Source organism: Primulina tabacum, chromosome 12 (genome assembly GCF_025594145.1).
Source record: "Primulina tabacum isolate GXHZ01 chromosome 12, ASM2559414v2, whole genome shotgun sequence".
Lineage (NCBI taxonomy): Eukaryota > Viridiplantae > Streptophyta > Magnoliopsida > Lamiales > Gesneriaceae > Primulina > Primulina tabacum.
The window spans coordinates 35,570,363-35,592,572 of record NC_134561.1 but is presented as its reverse complement, the minus strand read 5'-3'; the positions used below and the strand labels follow the sequence as shown (position 1 = coordinate 35,592,572).

General features: G+C 35.6%; 1 protein-coding gene across 1 annotated transcript; it reads right to left on the bottom strand.

Annotated features, from left to right (window-relative positions):
* Positions 1–7,129: 7,129 nt before the first annotated feature.
* Positions 7,130–18,982, bottom strand: LOC142520137 (uncharacterized). The gene is given in 16 exon segments (XM_075623136.1): positions 7,130–7,746; positions 7,830–7,916; positions 10,231–10,364; positions 10,497–10,644; positions 11,577–11,852; positions 11,991–12,206; positions 12,326–12,507; positions 13,259–13,375; positions 14,410–14,592; positions 14,695–14,782; positions 14,893–15,205; positions 15,298–15,341; positions 15,428–15,619; positions 15,711–15,839; positions 15,924–18,068; positions 18,070–18,982. Coding segments are annotated over 16 exon segments (4,950 nt in total). The 5' UTR covers positions 18,679–18,982; the 3' UTR covers positions 7,130–7,659.
* Positions 18,983–22,210: the final 3,228 nt, after the last annotated feature.

Below are 22,210 nucleotides of genomic sequence, written 5' to 3'. Positions count from 1 at the left end.
TTTATAATGGTTTTTGTTGGGTTGCGAAAAGCTATCAATTTTGATTTTGATGATAGCAAATTTGTTGTTGTATTTCTAGCATTTTAACTCAAATATATAGAGTTGTAAGATGTCAAGTTGAGAGATTTGAAAAGCTGGAATTTAAATGAAGTCAAACTGAAAATCTAGTGAGGTTATGTATTTTGATGATATGTCATAAACTAATATTCCAAATGAATAGAGGCCAAAACGATTGGATATCCAACTCAATTATCTAGAAATCATATTTGAGGTAGGTCGAGTGAAATTGGATGTTATCGAGACGAAATGGTGGTCAGAAGATCTGACCAGCCAAACATCCTCGTTCCGGATGGCTCGATAGACCAGCTCTGGTATTTTGTCGATATCTCTCTGTAGGACCGAGCGCTTACCGCTTTACCAAAAGCTATAGCTAGTAGTAATGGTGCAACTCAAATCTTTTAAACCGCACAGAAGCTCAAGCACCACGATTCGATCGCTCTACCAAACAAGAACAATTATTGCACCCACAATCTCCCTCCCAATAATTGCACTCCTTGCAATCAATGTAAATCGAACACGTGACATTGGCTCTGATACCAATTGTAGGACCGAGCACTTGCCACTTTACCAAAAGCTATAGCTAGTAGTGGTGATGCAACTCAAATCTTTTAAGACGCACAGCAGCTCAAGTACCATGATTCGATCGCTCTACCAAGCAGGGATAATTATTGCACCCACCAATCTCACTTCCAATAATTGCACTCCTTGCAATCAATGGGAATCGAACTCGTGACCCTGGCTCTGATACCAATTGTAGGACCGAGCGCTTACCGCTTTACCAAAAGCTATAGCTAGTAGTAATGGTGCAACTCAAATATTTTAAACCACACAGCAGTTCAAGCACCACGATTCGATCGCTCTACTAAGCAAGGACAATTATTGCACCAACACTCTCAGTAAATTATTATAATGGAACGATACAATATGTGTTAGAAAGATAATACAATGATCTACAAATTATATTCAAATGTTGAAGTCTGAATCGAATTGCTTAAGAAGTTGATAACTCACGATAAAATTGTTGATTATGTACAGGTCACAGAAAGAGTTAAAGAATGTACACAACCAAATATTTCAAGCATATATCTATCACATAAACTCGAAATTGAGTGATTTTTATTCGTGGAAAGGTAAGAAAAAGGGCTACAACTTTTATGTTTATTACTTTGCGCAGAAATGAACGAATCAAGGGCTAAATTCACTGGACCAGACCACGTTTCACTCAACCGTTTTACTCATTCAACTGTTTTGTTCATCCTACCGGTTCATTCATTCAATTGTTTTGCTCTTGAAATTGGAAAGCACCAGCAATCTCCAGAAAGTCATATATAACAGTTGCAATGTCAGAAACAGTACAGAACATTTTCCAACTATAATAATCTTGTGTCAAACATATATATCACTCTTGGAGACTATATATACAACATCTTGAAGATCAAATACAAGTTTTTGAAAAGGATTCAAAGCATGGGCAGCCATGAAGAAATTAGCTAAAATGAGCAAGTCCAATGAAGGAGTCTAAATAGACATATTAGCTTAATGAGAGTCTTTTCCCTTGAGGATATATTTTAGAGACACTGTAATGGATTAATTTCCTAACATAGACAATCACTCCTATATACAAGAAAAATGAGATTCAAAGTTTAGTTGAGTGATTGTTTTCACAAAAAGACAATAAAAATTGTGTTTGTAGTTTTAGCATAAAAGACGTTAAATATTATGTAGATTGTGAGGTTGCGGCCAGGGGCATAGCCATAGTGTTGGCTGGGATGGGCTCAAGCCCAGCAAAGATTTTCGAGTTTAGATTCTTGTAGCTTCTAAGAAAAAAGTTCGAAATTCGAATCCCAGTGGCATGAATTTGAAAAGAAATAGTATATTTCAACCACTGCCTGCAAACTCACGACATAAAGGCCACCTCTAGGATTTTCAAAAACTAGATTATCAAAGTCAGACTAACTACTTGAAGTCTTGTCTTTCATATTCAGTTTGATGTTGTGATATCTTAATACGAGGGTTGTATGTCACGCTACAAGAAAAACTATGTAATTAAGCCAATTTTCTGTTGCCGTGTATCTCTTTAATTAAGCACTATTCTCCTTGGGGTTCATTGGTTTGTGTTTTTCCCAAGATTCTTGTAGTTTCTAGTGTTTTTGAATTTGGGTTTGGTCTATTCTGGGTTCAAGATTAAAAACTTGCAATAAATTAATTGTATGCTTTTATGGAATCCTATCACCATGAATTATTTGTTTAATGCCTTTGATGTTTGGTTACTCAAAAGATAGAAAAAATTGTTTTTTTATCATCTTTTAATTTAAATAAAGAGTATTATTTTAGGTAAAATAAAATGACGTTTATAGATTTTTTTATTTATAGGCGAATCAAAATGTCAAAAAGAATCATTAACGATTACTTCATCCAAACAAACAATGAACAACTATCAAAAACTTCAAATGATCCTCTTCGGTCAAGTTCAAGCCCCCCCATATTTTGATATTCTGGCTACGCCCCTGGTTGCGGCCTACAATTGAGAGTGTGCCAGAAGTTTCGATTAGACAATGGATAAATCCTAAGTCTAAATGGTTTGTACAAAGAGTTGGATAAATTAAAGTCTTCTAGTGAATCATTCCAAGAGAAAGAAGAGGTGACGTATGAATTGTTAATCTCCGAACATTCATAAACAAATTCGTGTATATATTTTTATCGCATTTGCTTATTTTTGCTACTGTTTTTGGTAGGCATGGTGGAAGTATTTTATGTGTTTTTCAAATACCAAAATATTACATACAAAATGTTGATAAAACAACTAAACAATTCTTATTTTTTCAACTTGCATACTTTTTAAATGTTTTTCAAAATTTTTATTCGGTTTTTAGATAAATTATTTTGAGTTTTTCTGCTTGATTTTAAAACTAAATATGATTTAATTTCTCAGTATTCGGTTCATTTTTTAGCATTTCAAGAACTAGCTATTGTAGCTCTTTTAATCACAAAATCTTTTAAAGAGTTTATTCAAATCTCTCTAAACTCTAACTCAATCCTAACAGTTTTATTTATTCTGTTGTTCCTCATATTTAAGTATACCGTTTTTAAACGACGGCGGATTTTTAAATTCCGTCATGTTGATTCGCCACAACACTGTTTAAGGCCACTCGATTAAGGATAGTGAAAGGAATATTTTATTCCTAATTAATCTTTGGCCCTTATTTAAAATTTAAAAATAAGAGTTTTGCATTTTGTAAACTAATTTGATTTGATCTAGTAATGAGATTTATTCCTAGATAATTTAATCTTGACATTTATCTTATATTATTTGTTTTTGATATTTGTCTCTAAGATATAATATCATAGTGTCACGCCCCGAGCCCAGGCCTGCGCTCTGCGTGACTGCACAATGGGCCTCTACAAACTACTTCGTATTCGTCTTTGGTTTACGAAAATTATTAATCTAAGTTGCTATAGAAATCCACTATAAGCCTATTATAAACTCATTTTAAATTTTTTATTTTTAATATGTGGGATAAGGGGTATTACAATGACCCCTCCTTCAGAACGCGACGTCCTCGTCGCGGCATGACCCCTCGATCCACCAGCACCGAAAATCAAGAGGTGGCTCCTATAGGTTCAAAAGGTGGCTCCCGTCATGTAGCACTTTGCCCCGAATGTTCAAGAGGTGGCTCTCATACACTTAGCACTTTGCTAAGGCCTGGATTTCGCACACCCAAACACACGCAATATTTGTAGAGGCCAAGCCTTATTTAAAGTACCGATAACCCATATAATCAACACAAGACCTAAAATTTATAAAGAATCATAACTTATTTATTAAAAGGAAACAATGAGTCAATCTCTCAATCACATCAATGAGTAAATAAATCAGTCTTTCAAAAGACAAGCCAAAATATTTAAAAAGAAATAATCCACGAATCCTAAAAGAACTCAATGAAAGAATTCAAGTCTCCAAACTCTATGGAACATCTTAGTCATCACCATCCTCAATGATCTCTTCTATATATTCTATGTATTAGTCTTCCTCATTCAAATTATTACCTGAAAACAAAATTATTCAGTACACTCCTGCATACAGCCACTAATTTGATCTCAAGGATAACGACAAAAGCTTTCACAAAAATAAATAATAAATACACATGTAAATAGGATGACAGAATGAGATAATAACAGAATGACAGAACCCAGATAAGAATTTCTGTCACGCCCCGAAACTCGGGAATGACACCGGCGTTGTTTAACAATCACACAATCGCAACAACAAGCCTCTTGTAGCACAGTATAAACCAAACTAGTTTATATATCATAATCTCAAATTAAATAACCATTGTCTTTACAATTCCCAAAATAAATAAGACGACATAGTTTTCATGCGGAAACGTAAATCTACTTAATAATAACTTAAACTAAATTCCTTGAGCATTCACCATCCCTAGAACTGTTCGGACTCCTCATCCTCGAGTTCTTCTTCGGGCTTATCTGGGAAGGGTTGTAAGGGGGTGAGTATTTTGGGAATACTCAGTAAATGGGGGAAAATCGAGCACAATGAAGACAACATGCTTAAATTTCGAGAATAAAACATGACTTGCATACATACTTCATAAACAGGTATAACATCGACACAGAACTGCGACTCATCTATCTTCTACGGTTTACTGACGTCAGTCCCTAATTTTTACTCCTCTAAGGGGGCGAGGCCGTATAGCGGTTATGTCCCCCACCGCGTAAGGGTACGTCGTGGTTGGGATTCCCTCCCGTATACAGTCGACTCCTCACAGTGCTTTTGAAATCGTATGACAATTACACGAAAAAAGTATAAAGAATATTGTACTCGAGTGTATTTTCAAAAACCGAAAAATTCACATATGCATAAAATTCGAAACTTTGAGTTTTAAAAACAGCCCACTTACCGTGGTTTGGATGTACTAAAAACGTGAATGCTCGGCTCGGAAATAGGGTCGCTTCTCGTTCTTGCTCGGACGGCGCTTCGACTCGATTTCTTGGACGATTTTGAGACGATTTTTGTGCAGAGTTTGGCTAGGAAATTGCTGAAAATTTCGAGATTTCAACAAAGGGGATTTCGAAATTGTGGTGTCTTGTGGAGTAAGGGGATGGCCTATTTATAGTTGAGGGGAGTAGAATGGAATATGGCATCAAAATCCCACATATTTGCACTCAAGATTCACACGATTTTTTTCCTAAGAAAATCATTCCATGGTGAGTTTATTTTGTTACCAATTTATGAGATTCATTCCTTAATCCCTTGCCCCTCAATATTTTCGAAAATTAGGTTGCTAGGTGGGAAGGATTTTGAGCCATCTTGTATGATATATTTCCCAATCACACTAGTATCTATCCATCACCATAACTAGGAAATTAATCTAGGAGGAATTTTCGAGATTCCCTAGCAATATCCCACCTCAATTCTTTTAATTTGTATGATACCCAAATCTTGCAAAAATTTTCCTTCCCAATTTCGAAATTTGCATGCTTTGGTGTAATATTATTGACTTAACAAAAGATTTTCCAACAACTATTTCCCATATACAAATATTATTCTAATGATAAAATATTGTTCTAAAATTTTCCTACAATATTTAATTATATACAAATTTTTGGTTCTCACAATTTCTGTCATGCAATACTTTGACCACTAGAGAAACAAGGGGTGGCTCACATGCTTCCCCACATGCGGCATTTTGACCCACATGAACCAATAGGTGGCTCACATGACATACATATCATCCACAATATCACCAGAACATAACCAAATACAGAATTCCAATAAATAAGGAACACTAAAGCATCGATAACAACGATGTGCATCCAAATTCATTATTTTGGAGCTTTTAGGAAATAATGTCGGAATATGAGTGTACGCACGTGCGATCTTTAGCTTAAATGTGAATACTAAATCAGTAATCTTGAGCAATATCAAAATCTATAAACCAATGTTATTACTGTTTAAATCTGTACAATACCCTAAATATTGAGAAGCTAGCTGACCGAAGCATTCTATCCAAGCCTCAATGTTAGGATGCTTTTATTAAGTTTTAAGATAATACCTGATACTTAATTTGGAAATAATCTCTTCTAACACAATATCAATTATTTAAACCTCGAACCATCAATGATAAATTGAGACTATTCTAGTATATAAATCTATGTATATACGTAATTGAATTTTTTTTAAACATGGTTAACATTAAAATTAATCATTCGATTAATTAGTAATCTTTGTATCACAAATTCAGCAACTCAATTCCTTCTTCCATAAAATCGACCAGCTATTAAGACATCACCTAACCCCAACAATGATTTTTAACAAACCATTTCCATTTACAAATGTCTTTAGTTATCAAAATAATTCAAAACCCATCATTTATGTAGCCTGAAATCTGAAATTGGTTACTGTAATTTATGAAGTATTAAGAGGCTGGATCATCAAACAAACCTCAATAAATTATATTTTATGATTCGAAAAATCTTAGGATCCCAAAATTCACTTGTTATCCTTTTTAAATATTTTTCCTACTTACACACATTAAGTTTTGATAATAACACCACAATCCATAAAATAATAATTAAACTTAGCTTTCTATTTTCTAATTAAAGTTGTGATTTTAAAACTTAGCTTTCTATTTTCACAAGCAATTTTTTAATAACGCAATAATCATTTATTATTTCCATTTATCAACAAACATTCATATTATATCAAGATAAATTAATTTTGATACAAAATATTCAGTATGTTATAATAATATATAAATTGTGTTAATACAAAACTTGGATAATTAAAAAAATAAATGTTATATAAGTTTAAAAAATGTTATTTTAATAAAAATTAATCTTTTAAACATTTTTTGTCTCCACATTCAACTTTAGCTTATATTAACTTTGAACTTTTATCTCCAAACGCTATCTATTTTTTCTCAACCACTTCTTTATAATCTCTAAAAAAATCCCTTAAAAAACTAGAAGCTCTTGCAAAGAGTCTCTAATTCTGCAAAAAATAGTGTCTTTATGACGACAAGCAGAAATTCTTGACAATGGCCTATGCAAAAAAAAAATTCTCAAAATAAGAGAGGGGAATCATTGTACTCAGGTGAGCAGGAAACAGATTCCAAGAGGCCAAAGTCTTGTCTATTCACAACTTTGTATCGGTAAATAGTTGGATATGTGGAGCCAAGTACAAGAATTGCGTCCAGAATCGTGATATTTGTAGAAAGATGGCAAAAGGTCACCGTCGAGAATCGCCTATTGGATAGAGTTTATTTTACCATTCCAAGTAAGTCCGTTGTTCTTGACCCTTGCTCTCCACTTCAACAAGAATCGGATGATCACTCAGTGAGACAGTATCCGTATCAGCAAATTGGGATCATCATGGAGCATCATAATGAGCACAGATTTTCCTGTTTTCACTGAATAATTTTTGAATTTCTTCACTTCGCTGTATAATGGAAGCCTCCACTATTCTATAATACAGTTCTGGGCTTTGTATCAGTTAGCTCAAAAGCCCGTTCAAGATGAGATTGAATGCATCATTAGATCCAACATCGAACGGTAGCTAACCTCATATCTTCAGAATGTAAATTAGTTTACATCTTCAAACAAGAGGACTTGGGGTTGGAGGTGGCCTCTTTCACACATTGTAAGAACATCATTCCAGCCACCGACAACCTAGTTACAGATCATAGACGAAGAACGCATTCAGAAATATGTGTTCTTTATATCAGGAGATTCAACATATTAGGAAATTTTACCTTCACAGTTTTGTCATCATACATGACCCACTGTTCTTGATCACGGCTGTAGGCAAAACAGTGATAGTGTTGCCCATAGTAACAAACCTAAAAGTCCCAGAATTAGTAAACCTTTAAAAAGGAGACCCAAAGCAACACAAACAAACTAGGTAAATTGGCATCCTCGCTGGAAGTCAAACAATGAAACTTGTCGATAAGAAATCAAGATCTTTGTTTTTGTGGGGGAAAAAAATATGTTGAAAAAACGGAAACCATGCATTCACATCAATTAAAAATCAACTGAAGAACACGAATTGTAGGAAATGCTAAAAGGACAGCTGGGGTTCAACAAGTGAAAAATAAAACATGGCTTGGATTGACTACAACCATTGATTTTAGATTAAATAAAGTAAGATTTTGGTTCAACATCCAATTAAAAAAAATGCATACGAACAATTTTTTATGGGCCGATAAACAGAGTAATATGAAGTAACATCATTTTTTTTTTAAGAAACGATATTTTATTAAATACTTAATAGCTTTTAATTACAATAAGCGGACTAATAATCCACTCATGACAAAATATTAGACAAAACCCTAGACCTATCAGTAATACACAAGAGCTTAATCTCTCAATGAATCTGAGACTGAGACGTTCTGAAAGTCTGCATGAGATCCAATCCAAGTAGATATTCTGTTCTTAATCTTTTCCCAACACTCTTCCTCGTATTTTCAATGTTGTCAAAAATTCTTCTATTTCTCTCTATCCGCACATACCACTTTCCAAAAACTTTTGCCTCTCTTGCCAAGAGACTGTCCAAAATCTGTATCGAATAAATCTTGCATTGATTTCGGCACCACCCAAATCAATCTCAGTTCTTCTAAAGCTCTCACACACAACCCACTCATGAATGTACAATGAATCAACATATGATTTTGCGTCTCCCTGTCATTATGACACAACGCACACCAATTTGGGCACAAATCACATGAGGTTCATCTCTTTTGCATCATTTCCAAGGTAGGCAACTTACCCAGAACTGTTGTCCACGAGAATACTTGAATCTTTGTTGGAACTGGAGCTTTCAAAATAACATTATAAAATGGAAAAGCAGAAAACTACCGCTCGAAAATAAAGATTCAAATAAAGATTTGACCGAAAAGAGACTTGACGGATCCCCACCCAACACTCCGACATCATCTACCCCTTCAATCAACTTGATCCTATCTAAATCTCCTAATAACGCACTCAACTCACACAACTCATCCCTCAAAACCCTACGAAAATGCAAGTCCCATGATGGGGAAGAGGACGAATTATCAAATAAAGCAAAATGAAATATAGGCATATTATGAACCGAAGAAGGCTGAAGTAAAGACGGATAAAGATCCCGAAAGGAAAAATCGCCCCACCACATATCCTCCCAAAACCTGACCTTGGTACCTCTTATAACCAATGTCCTCACTAATTGATGAAAAGTCGGGTAAGATCTATAAATTCCATGGGCATCTGAATGTCACGTTTCTTGCTAAACTCGCATCTCATCCATTATCTTGTAACCCGTATTTACTCACTATAATCTTTTTCCATGTCTTGTCTTCTGCGTAAAACCTCCACCACCATTTCCCCAACATAGCCCTATTCCTCAAACAAATATTTTCAATACCCAACCCCCCTCAATTTTTGGGTTTGCACCCTTGCTCTTAGGCAACCAGATGACCATGTGATTCACCGTAAGCTCCATCCTAAAAAAAATCTCATAATCTTTTCCATTGCCTCCGTTATGCCCTTTGATACCCTAAAAAGAGACATGAAATACATCGGCAAAGCATTCAGAACTGTTGCAATCAACGTCAACCCCCCTCCCTTTTGACAGAAATGCTTTCTTCCAACTTGCCAACTTTTTTGACAGATTATCGGTTCCTAAAACGAGACTTTTAATGGATTTCCTCCTTAAGGCATCCCCAAATACTTAATTGGCTATTTCTCTCTACAACACCCAATTTACTGAGCTAACTCCTCTACTTCTTCTTCACAATGGAGACCCAACAAAACACTCTTTTCCCAATTGATTTTTAACCCTCACAACTTCCAAAAATCTGACATAATTCTCCTTCTTGACAAAGAAAAGTGCACAAACTGAATATGAGTTATCTCTACCCACCTCCATCCCTCTAATTAAGACCATGGCCTTGGCCTTATCAATCAGCCTCCCCAAGACATCCACCACCGTATTAAACAAAATAGGGGACAAAGAAAAAAAAATCGTTTCATGATCTCTACAGAAGACTATTGTAGGCTGCAAAAGAATTAATAGCATCATCAGGTGCAACAAATAACATGATCATCACTTTCTCACAAAATATACAGATGACCATGCCAGAAATAAATTGGGATTCCAAATAATTCAGAGCAGCATACCATCGATACCAAGGAATGTTTATTTTGTGGATCAAGACCTCGGTACAAAACACTGATGTCAGTCTCAGTAGATAAGGCAGCCAATGTTGCTGTTATATCTTCAACACTCTCACAAGTATTCTGCCAACCTAGGACTAAAGGCAAAAAATAAGAATTGCATTTAAAATTACAAGCAGCAATGCCCACTCTTTGGCATGTACAGAGTATAATACAAAAATACAAATAAACAAACCACAGCAGGGTTACTGCATGAAATTGCGAATTACCTATGGTAAAAACATGTGGTGGAGTAGAGAGAATATGGTGAATATAATTAAGCATTCCACAACCACCAGCATCTGGATCACAAGCTAACTGGTGATTCATCTCAACAAGGTTCAAAAGCTCATCAAAGGAGCTCTCTGGGCACATAACCTGCAGGGTAAAACATTAACAATCTAATCCATTGAATAGCATGAATCATAGTTATAAAATGCGAGCGCCTGGTTGCGCCCAAACGCACCCGTTGCGCATGGGTAATAACCCAGGCGCAATAATCCAGGACCGGGAGCAACATTTTAAACAGGGGGGCGTCTAATGCCCAGGCGCGGTGCTGCTGAAAGGCGCGCGCATTTACGCTTGTGGCGTACATATATAATATAAAATAATTCAAGCCCACAAATTTTAAAGCCCAATAACAAAGCTCGTCCCTATTTAATGTTTAAAAAAGCCCTGCAATATGCATGCATACGTTTCATATCCCTTGCGGTCTCGCTCAAATTCTTCCTGCGTCTGCATCTCTGCGCGTCTCTGCTTCAAATTCTTTCTGTGTTTGTGCGTCTCTGCCTCTGCGTCTGCAATCTGCATCTCCCTCTCTGCTGCCGAACATTCCAATCTCTGGAGCTTTAGCTTCTGGAGATGATGATGATGATGATACAATTGAGGAGGATGAGGATGAATTTGATTATTTAGATTTTTGAAATTTTTTTCTTGATATATTATGATGACCTTATGACTTACTAATGAATTTTTGATGATTGGATTTGTTTTTTGTTATGATTTATGCTACATTATCTGTTAATAGATTTTTGACTATATTGTTGTTATTTTTGTGAAATTAAATAATATAAATTACTTTAGATATGTTAATTTTAAAATTTGTGTCAAATGCGCTTTATTCAATAAAGCGTGTGCTTCGCCTTGCGCCTCGGGCCCCAAGGCACCTTAGTGCACCTTGCGCCCCAAATAACTATGGCACGAATCAATGCTTTTCAAATCACACACATTATTTTAAAAGCTAATTTCACCATACCACAAGCACCATAAGCATAAGCATTATCACAATACTTAGGTCAAAAAAGACATGCCTTCATTGTTCTGAGAGCACTCGCATTGATATTATGAAAGAAAGATGTGTACTTCAGATATCGGGACTCCAAGCCACAGCTGTAACAGTTCATTCTCTCAAATATGTCCATTCCAAATATTGAATGAGCAATGCAAGAGCCATTGCTACAGTCCCAAGAACCTGTGCAGTTGCTATCTTCCGATTCCGTATCAGACGCACAAGGTACAGGAGTGAATGATCGGTGAAGACAGTTGAATATCACACCCAGCACTTCAGAAGCGTCATTCATCTGACCCTGCAGCGTTGACAAACTTAAATATTTGAACTACTTTCTGAGCTTTTCTGAGCTCTTGTGTTTCATGAAAATGTATTGAAAATGTAAAGCCCTAAAATCAGAAATGAAAAATCTCATAGTAACAACAGGTGGCTTCACCTCCTGGTAGAAATTGCTCTCCGGGTACAACTTGCTCAAGGCAACTCTTAAAGAGGTAGGAGCAACAGCTTCCCTTCTGTTATCAGTAGATCCCACGCTCAAAGCAATGAAGATTACATATAAGGCACAAATAACACAAGGGTCACCAATGTGAACATGTTCTGAAGATGACCTCCGCAAAAACTCATCTCGAAATCGTCTTAGATGCCACAAGGACTCATTGACAAAAAAAGAGACAGGATCAGATTCAAGGAAGATGTCACCTTGAAGACTACAAACAAATGGAAACTGTACATATTTAGTGAAGAATTAAATAGCATAGTTCAAATACCAACCTGTATTATGACATTGAGAAAGCAATTATATTCGCCAACATCATTTGTTAACCCTGTTCCATATGAATCTGTTCCACTAACACCATCCACCCTAACTTCACTGTCACTGATTTCTAGCAGCTTCTTTTGTGGCATTGGTGAACTTGACATCGACGGAGGTTTTTTATGTGCATGGAATGTGTCTGGCAGATGATATTGGACATGTAAGTATATAAACAAGTTGCAAAATAATGAAATATGTACTCTCGTCTGCCTAACTTGCACTGATCAAGAAGACAAATTAGTGGTTTCAGTAAAGTAAGAAATTTTGGGTTGGTAATACTAACAAATATTCACTAGCACACAACCCCAAATTTATAGTTTTCCTCAATCATTCAATTGACCAAGAGACATAGTTTTGAGGTGGATAATGACTACAAAAGAATTAAAATTATATTCAACGAAAAGAACAAGAGGGCTGAAATTTACTTGGTCCTACGTAATCAATCATAATTCAAAATCATTTGGTTCTAAATGAGAATTTAATTTCAAACAAATCCCACACACCCGTCTACCAGTATATTAGGAATAAATGTTGTACAACAACAATGGTACTGATGATGAAGGGACACATGCAACAACATAATGCAGAAAGATAAGAACTCAAAATATAATAATAAACATATGATGTTAAAAACTCCAAACAACAAACTGGAGCAAGAAAAAGGCCAAGGGAATATGTGGGAATTAAAATAAAGTTTCATTAGATATAATTCCTCTTGGCATAAAAAATATGATCACAACATGGCAAGAAGAGTATCCTCAATATTTCTAAAAGAACCCAATAAAAGTCAAAAGTATGTTAAATATGATCAAAAAGAAAATTCTTGGAAACTCCTGAGTAGAGTTAGAATCATAAACAAAAAAGGAAAACAAACAAAAAAGGACACCTACCGAGGCTCTGGAGTACAGCTTTTTCAAGGTCAGCTTGAAACCTTTCTTCATCATCATCATCCTCTGCCTGAAGCTGTCTCAATGTTTGTGCCCCACTTTCTACAGAACGAGGGCTATCTAAATTTCAACCATAATAATAATTGATTCAGTTTATTAAGCCATAAAAGGCATAAATTAAGAGCAAAAATGTACTAAAAAGATCACAGATATTAACAAATAGATTAGTACTAGTAGAGCTAATCAGTGCAGGAAGAGGGTGTGAAGCATCCTCAACTTGAATAATCACTAGTGGTTTTGCATCAACTTCTACCTAAGTTATGAGCAAATAAGAACAGTAGCTCCACAATCCATCTAAAATGTAGCCTTCCAGAGAAGAGTGATAAAATAATGATGGAAATATGTTATTGAATGCATTTTTAGAGCAAAATACATTTACAACATCATTTTATTAGCACATGCTAAACAGAATTCAGCAACCACATATTTAATTGTAACGATATGAATATCTTAAATTGTTGTAATTGAGAGTGGCATTCTTTCATATTTGAAAAAATGCTCCTAATGACTCGGTTGAAATAGACAGAATGCATAAAACTGAGACCAATAATAACTGTCTTATGCTGATTCCTCCTCCACGAAGGTAACGCGTCCAGCAAAAATAAATGAAGGCATTGTCACCACAAATTTGTGGCAAATCACTTATCATCTATCTCAGGCTGTCAAGACACTGCAACTATAACAAGAAATGTTATTCTTTTAACATTTATTTCATCACCATCCAACAGTTTGTTTCCTTGTAGAGGAGGGTCGCAAGGAAAGGCAAGATAATCCAGTGGAAGAAAATAGAACACCACACTTAACATGATAGGCAAGAAAAATTTCAAAACAGCACAAAAGCACCAAAAAGATAGATATCAGCTGTTGTTCATCTTTACCCGCTGTAAATAAAAAACATGGGGACTCCATAACACAATTACACATTAGCTTTTTAGACTAGTAAATACTCAATTGCTAACAGATTGTAAGAACGAACACACACACACAAAAAAAGATAAAGAACAAATTGCAGTAAGAATAAAAATATAGAATTTCCACCGACGGTAACGAAACGTAATCAGATCAATAGACCACTTTTTGTTAAAACTGTTTACCACCGTCAGCAACAAGAATTTGTCCAGGCACTGATTGACCAACATCATTTTCTTCTATTTCTGTTGTCAGTGGTGCATGCTTTGCATCACTCAACTTAGCGAGGCCCTTATGCCGTCTACCTCTCCTTCCTGGCGGCCGATCAGAAAATAATTCATCCTGTGGATTATCACCATTTTCTAAGACTGCAAGAAAGATTATCCAATAGCATGTTTATAAAAATTTGGCCAAAGTGACATAAATAAAAGGGCTAATATACTTTCGGAAAATAAGATCAAAACACCAACCAGTTTTCAGCATATCCCCATAAGCCTTGTTCTTTGATGATAGACCTTCAGAAATGTTAGTAAACCCATCCTCCCGCATCAAAGGCTCCTAGAGAGCCAGATTAACAAAAAATTTATAATCAACACCATTTTTAACTCGAAACAAATCCAACCAATTTTGGACCTACAAACTGGGAACCAAGAGAAATGAACCCTTACCTTCCTAATAGTTGTCAATTGCTCAGTGGCATCTTTCTCATCATTATTGTTCTTTGTGTTAGTATAGGAAATTGAAATTGTTTCGGCCTTTTTAGATATTTTCGAAAAAAATTTATTTTGCTCCGCGAGATGCTTCTGTTTTGCCTCGTTTTCTATTCGCCTTTGATACTCCAAAGTTTCTTCAAGCTTTCTTTCCTCGGCTTCAAGTTCAATTATGCGCCTGTACTCTTCCTGTAGTAGCAAGGCATCATCAATCTCATGAACATCGATTTCGGACCCCGGACCCTCCTCGTGATATGCACTGGGAAGCAATCTGAAGTAAGATAGCAATGCAAAAAACGAAACTTCAAGAAACAAAAGAAAATAGTGCTCTTAATATGTTTTGCCGGAGAAGGAGAAGTATACATCTCTTCAGCAATCTGATCATGTGGTTCATCAGGATTAGTAGCCTGAAGAAACATTAACCAGAATCAATAACAATTAAACAGGCCAGTATCCTAGAGTTCAATAAATAGGAGATTTTTTCAGTTCAAACCTTTGTATCCTTGTTCTTGCGGCTCTCCTTGCTCTTTTTCTTATCCTTCGTCCTGTCATTCACATTTTTTAAAACATCAACTCGAACACCAATGCCCTTCTTTGAATCCAGTGCAAGTTCAGCTAGAAACGCCTCTCTGGCAGCATCAGATTTTTCTGTGGCATCTTTCTCTGCCAGATCTTCCAAGCGAGACTGCAAAAAGATGAATAATAAACATCTCACTCGTGTAAGAAGGCACAAGTAGAGTTCATATAGATTTTACAAAAAGCTGTGAGATACTTACCCGCATAAATGACTTTACTAGAGGGATTAAGACTGATTGGAAATCTTGTGTGGAAGTAGACTCAAGCTTAACCTCCAACTGCTGCATCCCCGTAACTATTCGCATAATTCTTGCATCTAATTTGCTTATCTGAATCATAAAAATGTGAGATAAACCAGAAATGCAGATACATGACTGACAACAAATAATAAAAATGCGACTAATGTACCAAACCTCAATAGAAACTTGCTCTTTCTGTCGTTGTATTGCAACTTCTATGCAAGAGTCCACCTGATGCAGGTAGTCTTTTGTTCTCCAATCATTTTCTTCACCAGATTCTAGGTCACAAAGATGAGATGTTCCGCCACTAGAAGTCTCCTCAAAGCCAAATTGGTTAATATTCAGAGATTCTGCATCCTTTAGAATATTTGTTATGACGTCCAACTCAAATCTATAGCTGATTATGGTGATTTCGTTGTCATTTTCGACGAGCTCTTCTCGCCTTTTCTTAAGGACAGAGTCATAACTTCTATGGTCAAAATCAATCACATGCTCTCTTTTCTTTCCCTCTTCCAAACATAGATCTTCCACAACCTGTAGAGCCTCCTCATAACTTATATGTTCGCGTTTTCTATCACACAAGCCTTGCAGATGATAAGATTCCTTCTCAAGTGACTGGAGAATTTCCGAGCCTTGCTGAGCCTTTTCTTCTCTTGCATGAGACCAGGATGCCAATTGTTCAGTACTTGAAGGGCCCGTAAATATCCAGGATAACAACGCTTCTGAATCGAGTACAACACCATCATCATAGCTGACATGCGAGGAAGCCGTTGAACTGGAATCATCGTTAGCAGCATCATCACAAGATAAGCGTTTGAGATTGCATGGAAGAAAATGCTCATCAAGCACCAAAAATGATGCATCTTGGTTAAAACATATCTTCTCCATAATGTCATTTCCCCACAGTTTGGTGTTTGAATCATCTATGGCATTACTTTTATCAGAATATCTACCTAGACCACAAGAATGAAATATTTCCTGCAAAAATGTCAGAATTTTTTTAAGTTCTGGAGCACCCAAAAAACATATGCAATCAGGCGTTTGGTCCACGTTGGAATTAAGAAGCTGTGACCCACACGCAAGACTCTGAAGCTCCTCCACAGCAAAGTGCATGACCTTGCTAAGGTGACTAGATGCAAGACATTTGTTCTTGATGAGTGCCTTGAAAACAGTATGGATTCTATCTAGAAGCTTTGCACGCTCAGGGTCATCAGACAAAGGCCAATTTTCATAAAGTAAACTTTCCTTACAATTTTGATCTCCATCACAGTCCATCCACTCAACATCTTCAAAGTCTCTGCTATCCTGAGTACTTAAATTGCAATTATCACCCAATTTCTTCTTTCCAGGTGATGAATCCCATTCAAATTCATTGCAATAAGTATCGACAAAGCATTCTTTCGCATCATCATTGCCATTTCTGGGGAATGGCTCATCAGGAGAATCAGTTGTCTCAGATTTCAAACGTTTTTTAAGCATCCTAACTGCTGCATTTAACTCCAAAGGTCTCCAAGAACAGTTAAGAAGCATTTCGGCCCAATTGTTTTCCACACCTTGGGGTATGGTTGACTGCATTTTGGGTAATAAACTACCCATATGCTCCTGCACAACATGCTGCATGAAGGAACCAGCATCGGAAAATTTCTCATCACAGCGACAGCACATCCAAAACTTCCACGCTTTATTTAACTCCCCAAAGGATAGGGCTTTATTGAGCAGCTCACTTGGTGAACCATCTTTTAACGAACTGAAATGTGCCTTTAAATCCGAAATTTTAATTCTGAGAATGTCTTTCTTCTTATCCGAACTCATCGAAGTCCAATACGATTGGACCCAATCCCTTCTCTCTGCTGACGACGCATTCTTCCTCACGTTGCCACTTTTCCTTCTTTCTCCTACTCTCTGGCCCGACCCTGGAGCAGAATCCAGCCCCTTGCTACTGTTATTACTTATGTCCCCATCATTCCCCGAATTAGTGGAATTGGACTTCTGCTGTAGAAGCCTAGCAGCAGCCACCCTAACCTCTATCTCTTTCCTTCGTTCTTCAGGAGTCTTGGTCGCCTTCTTGATTTCGTTTGGCCTCCGAGCCTGAACCAATCTCAGCTCCATTGGATCCTCAGTAGCCCTCCTGATCGGAATCAACCGAAACTTTTCCTCTCCATTGCCAAGATTCTTCATCCAAGTCGAGATAGATGCAATGTTTGACTTCTGAATCAAAGATCGGAGTTCAGCTTGAACATGAGCAACTCGAGCCTCAGCAGTAGGAATTTTCTGTTGATTCTCCTCCTGCAAACTCTCTTTCGCAGGGTCCACAGGGGTTCTCTATGCTCAAGGCCTTCTCACACTCCACCACCACCTCTTCGTACTCCTTCCCATCATTTGCGGCCTCATACAACATATTCGCATAGAAATGTGCAAACTCAATAGAATTAGGGGACAAAATCACGGACCTCCTAGCACTCTCAATCGCATTTTTCAAGTGGCGCTGTTTAGCATTTGGGTCATTAATAATCGAGGCCACTTTCAGACACACAGTCCCCTGAACACGGTTAATCAGTGCAGAAAATGGAGAATTCTCATGTTTCAAGCACAAATCCTTCATCAACCTCAGGGCTTTGGTATGGTTCCCCCTCCTCAAAGCCGTTAGAGACCGCTCGCATTCAGCCTTTATCGAAACATAGGATGCAGAAGAAGGGTTTGCAGTGGTGACATCACTTTCCAAATCCCCGGTATCAGATTTTCCCTGTGTCCTAGTGCCAGGGTTTGGGGAATGGTCGGGTAAAGGAGCACCAAAATCAACAGCTGCAGGATTGTCAGAAGTTGCGGCGGCGGCGGCGGCGGCGATATCTACGACATCCGCCGCCGCCACCACTGATTGTGCCTGTGAGGCCTTGGAGCGAGGAGCGATACTACGCTTCTTATGAACCATATCAGATTTTCCCAAATCTACTCGATAGCATGCATAAATTCGCAATTATCCGCGCACATAAACGCATGGGCTGATCGATTGTAAGTACAAATGTGGAGTACAGAGAGAAGGAAACTTACTCTGAAACATTGGAGAAGGACGATCGGAGGAGAGACGGATATATGTATCTATATATATACACACAGACGCAGGGGCTGTATGTATAGATGAGTATTTGTGCGTAAATGTAGACGAACAGACCTACCCGGCTAGGCAGGAGAGGGTTGGTTCTGTAGTGTGCAATTAAGGTGGGAGATGGATTTTTGTGCCAATTAAGGGAAAATGAGGAATTAATTCCATTTGTCAAATTTATTTGTAATTCTTTTTATATAACAATCATTCTTTTATTTTTATTAATGATTTAGTTGAGTTTTAAATCCAATAAATTAATTATAAAACACCTTAAATTAAAGTTTTAATTATAATATAAAGTTTATTGTTTGCATAAAACCAAAACATATTTATTATAAGCAAAAATATCGATTTGTATCTACCCAAACATAATGCAGGTATATCAGTTCAAAATATAATTATTTGTCTTCTTTTTAAGAGTATGTCTCTTGTGAGACGGTCTTACGAATCTTTATCTGTGAGACGAGTCAATCCTACCGATATTCACAATAAAAAGTAATCCTCTTAGCATTAAAATTAATATTTTTTCATGGATGACCCAAATAAGAGATCTGTATCACAAAATACGACCCGTGAGACCGTCTCACACATGTTTTTGCCTCTGCTTAGGTCTCTTGTGAGACGGCCTCACGAATCTTTATCTGTGAGACGGGTCTACCTTACCGATATTCACAATAAAAAGTAATACTCTTAGCATAAAAAGTAATGTTTTTTCATTGATGACCCAAATAAAATATATGTCTCACAAAATATGATCCGTGAGACCGTCTCACACAAGTTTTTTGCTTTAATGATAGGTGTGAGGTCTCAAGATCCAAATGGTTTTGGATTAGAATTTCAATTGTGTGAGTTTAGATAGATATAATTATTTGACATAAATTGTATCAAAAATAAAAAAATCAGTCTGATCAATTATTGATATGAAACTAATGTGAATATAAACAGGTAGCCAAAAATATATTTTTAGGGGATTTATAAAGTTTATTTGTAAAACAATCAAATTTTTGTAGATATTTTTATTTCAATAAGTGGAGGAATGTATAGATATTTTTATTCATTTAAAAATTAATAAAATGACCGGATATAATTATTTTAAGCCATTAATCTTAATAATATAGTATAGACACATCATTCTCTTTTATTATAATTGAGTATCAGCATGTAAGAGATGGTCTTACCTAATTTTTTTTTAATTATCGTATATTAAATTATCTTAATATTTTTTTTTTCTCTTGGCAAGTGAGCATGCACCATATGATGATATTTAAGTATGTCTTAGTCAATGGGAAAGCTTTAGTGACCTAATTCATTGTTCGGATAAAAATTGAGAATTTTTTGTCTCGATTTTGTACTCGATAATATCGGGACCTAAATATTGGGAAACTCGACGGATACGAAGAATATATCCCGAAAGTTCATAATCTCATCAGATATGGATGGTATCCCGATAAATATAGGTGAGAACAACAGTAATTTCATTTTGCTTTTCTAAGTTTAGGTTGAATAAGATAAAATGGTGATAAACTCAATTTTTTATTTTGTATAATTTAATTTGAGTTATAATATTTGTCAACGTGAACTTTTTAAATTTAGATGAATTATTTAATCATTTCATTTAAGCTCTGAAATCATTATATATGAATAAACACCATTTAAACACATTAGCCAATTTTTATATAGGCTTCGACATAATATTATTTTATTTTAAAATTACAATATTCCAACTCAATGTGTTAATAAGATTATGATATTTTTGAAAAAATTTTAAAAAATTAAAATATTCAGATCGAGAATCTCATCGGAATGATATTAGTTTCTCGATCTCTCTCCCGACAATGGTCGGGACGAGAAAATTCCCGAAAATTCATGTCGTCATTTTTTCGAAACGAGAATGAGACAATATTCAGGTTATATCGAGATTTCGGGTTTTTTCTTAGATCTAAAAAGCTTCACAAAAGTTGATTTATATTGGGGTATGTATTTAAGGCAAAAACTTATGTGAGACGATCTTATGGATCGTATTTTGTGAGACAAATATCTTGTTTGGGTCATCCATTAAAATGTATTAATTTTTATGCTAAGAGTACTACTTTTATTGTGAATATTGGTAGGGTTGACCCGTCTCACAGATAAAGATCAGTGAGATCGTCTCACAAAAGACCTACTCTGTATTTAAATATTTACATTTGTTCTTGACTTATTTAAAAAAACAAGTCAGATGGATAATAATAGGGAAAAAATCATCTTTCAATGTTAGAAAAAGCATACGAAATGGTCCAACAAATTTTATATATATATATATATATATATATATATATATATATATATTGTTTTTCAGTTGTTTCAATTGAAAAGTATATTTGAATTTTTAGGGTAGAGAATATGCCAAAGTATAAAATTACAAAAAGATATCCTCAAAAAAAAGCTAAAGGCATACTAGTAGGTGTTTTATTTTCTTTTGAGAAAGAGATGAATCTTGGCAAAAAGTTTCATTTATACAAAATGATTTGGGATTTCTTGTCACGACAAATTCTCAAGACTTTTACATATGACTTTAGAAAAATAAAACAAGAGACGCTATTTCAATTGTAAATTTTCGTGTATTAACATGTTTCACGCTATTTCAATTCTCAAGACAGTCTCACGTTATTTCAAGATCCACATGTTTCATAAGTTTTGGGATATATCGTATATGTTTGAGAGATTTTCTTATTGAATTTATAAATTTTTTGGATCAGAAATACAACATACCATAGTTCTTATGAATTTATCATATAAATATTTTCAAATGTGTTATTTTGGTATCTAACATCAACACGACGCTCGATTTTTGTCTAAATGGTTCGCTATTTCTTCACAAGGGATGACACGTGTTTATAAGAAATTATTATTATTATTGTTTAAAAAACAATTAAATTTTTTTTCTATAAAGATGATTTATAATAAAATATTAACTAAAATATATTTTTCAGAATCAACGCATATCACTATACCAAAACTCACATATATTAACAGATACACAACTTACTTTATTTTATTAACAACTCCAACCGTCCTCCAAAAATTGATTTCAAGACTTACGAGCAAATGTTCATACTAGACAAAAAACTATAGATGACAGCATAAACATAATCTTATTTCTTTTTATATTAAGACAACGCTGAATCACACAACGAGTGACAGATGAACATGAGAAATTGAGCCACATAGATACCAATTGATCGGGCTATTAAGCTTTCGGGCGGGGCGAACACATTACCAACTCATGCACAAAAGTACTTGAAGGATCGTTTGCTGAGCATCTTTGGGATGCTTCAAACAAAATATTCTCCAATGAGCTACAATAGCTCGTGTTCTAAGA